General features: G+C 42.4%; 1 protein-coding gene across 1 annotated transcript; it reads right to left on the bottom strand.

Annotated features, from left to right (window-relative positions):
* Positions 1-17: 17 nt before the first annotated feature.
* Positions 18-521, bottom strand: LOC117099904 (fibropellin-1-like; the record flags this gene model as incomplete). Its single annotated transcript, XM_033239426.1, has 1 exon — positions 18-521. A coding segment is annotated over one exon (504 nt), but the record flags the coding sequence as incomplete, so codon positions are not given.
* Between the last annotated feature and the right edge of the window lie 12 nt (positions 522-533).

The raw sequence follows: 533 nt of genomic DNA, 5'->3' as shown, positions 1-533 counted from the left end.
CATTCTGCGTCGTTCACACAAGGACTACTTTCACATTCATCCACTTCATCTTGGCAGCTTGTGCCCGAATATCCAGGCGCGCATGAGCAGGCGAACCCATTGACGACGTCATTGCATGTTGCACCGTTTTGGCACGGTTGACTTTGACATTCGTCATACTCTCTGTCACATAGTTCACCATAGAATCCAGGAGCACAGAGGCATGTCATCGTGGAGTTAGCTATTTCACATGTACTGTTATTCTTACAAAATCTTGGACAATCGGTGATATCAAAGTTACAATAGTCCCCAAAAAACCCATATGCACAATCACAGATGACACCATTAAGGATGTCATAACATGTGGCATTATTCTTACACGGAAAACTTTCACACTCATCTATTTCATATTCGCATAAATTGCCATCATAACCGTCTTCACATTCACAATAGTATCCACCTATGCCATCAGTACATGTTGAGTTACCGACACATTCTGAAAACATGCATTCGTCGATGTCTATTTCGCAGAAATTCCCTTCGAAACCCTCAGT

The sequence above is a fragment of the Anneissia japonica genome, unplaced genomic scaffold (assembly GCF_011630105.1).
Source record: "Anneissia japonica isolate Jap-2015-1 unplaced genomic scaffold, ASM1163010v1 scaffold107776_len533_cov106, whole genome shotgun sequence".
Taxonomy (NCBI): Eukaryota; Metazoa; Echinodermata; class Crinoidea; order Comatulida; family Comatulidae; genus Anneissia; species Anneissia japonica.
The sequence above is the reverse complement of the archived record's forward strand: the minus strand, read 5'-3'. Positions and strand labels throughout refer to the sequence as shown.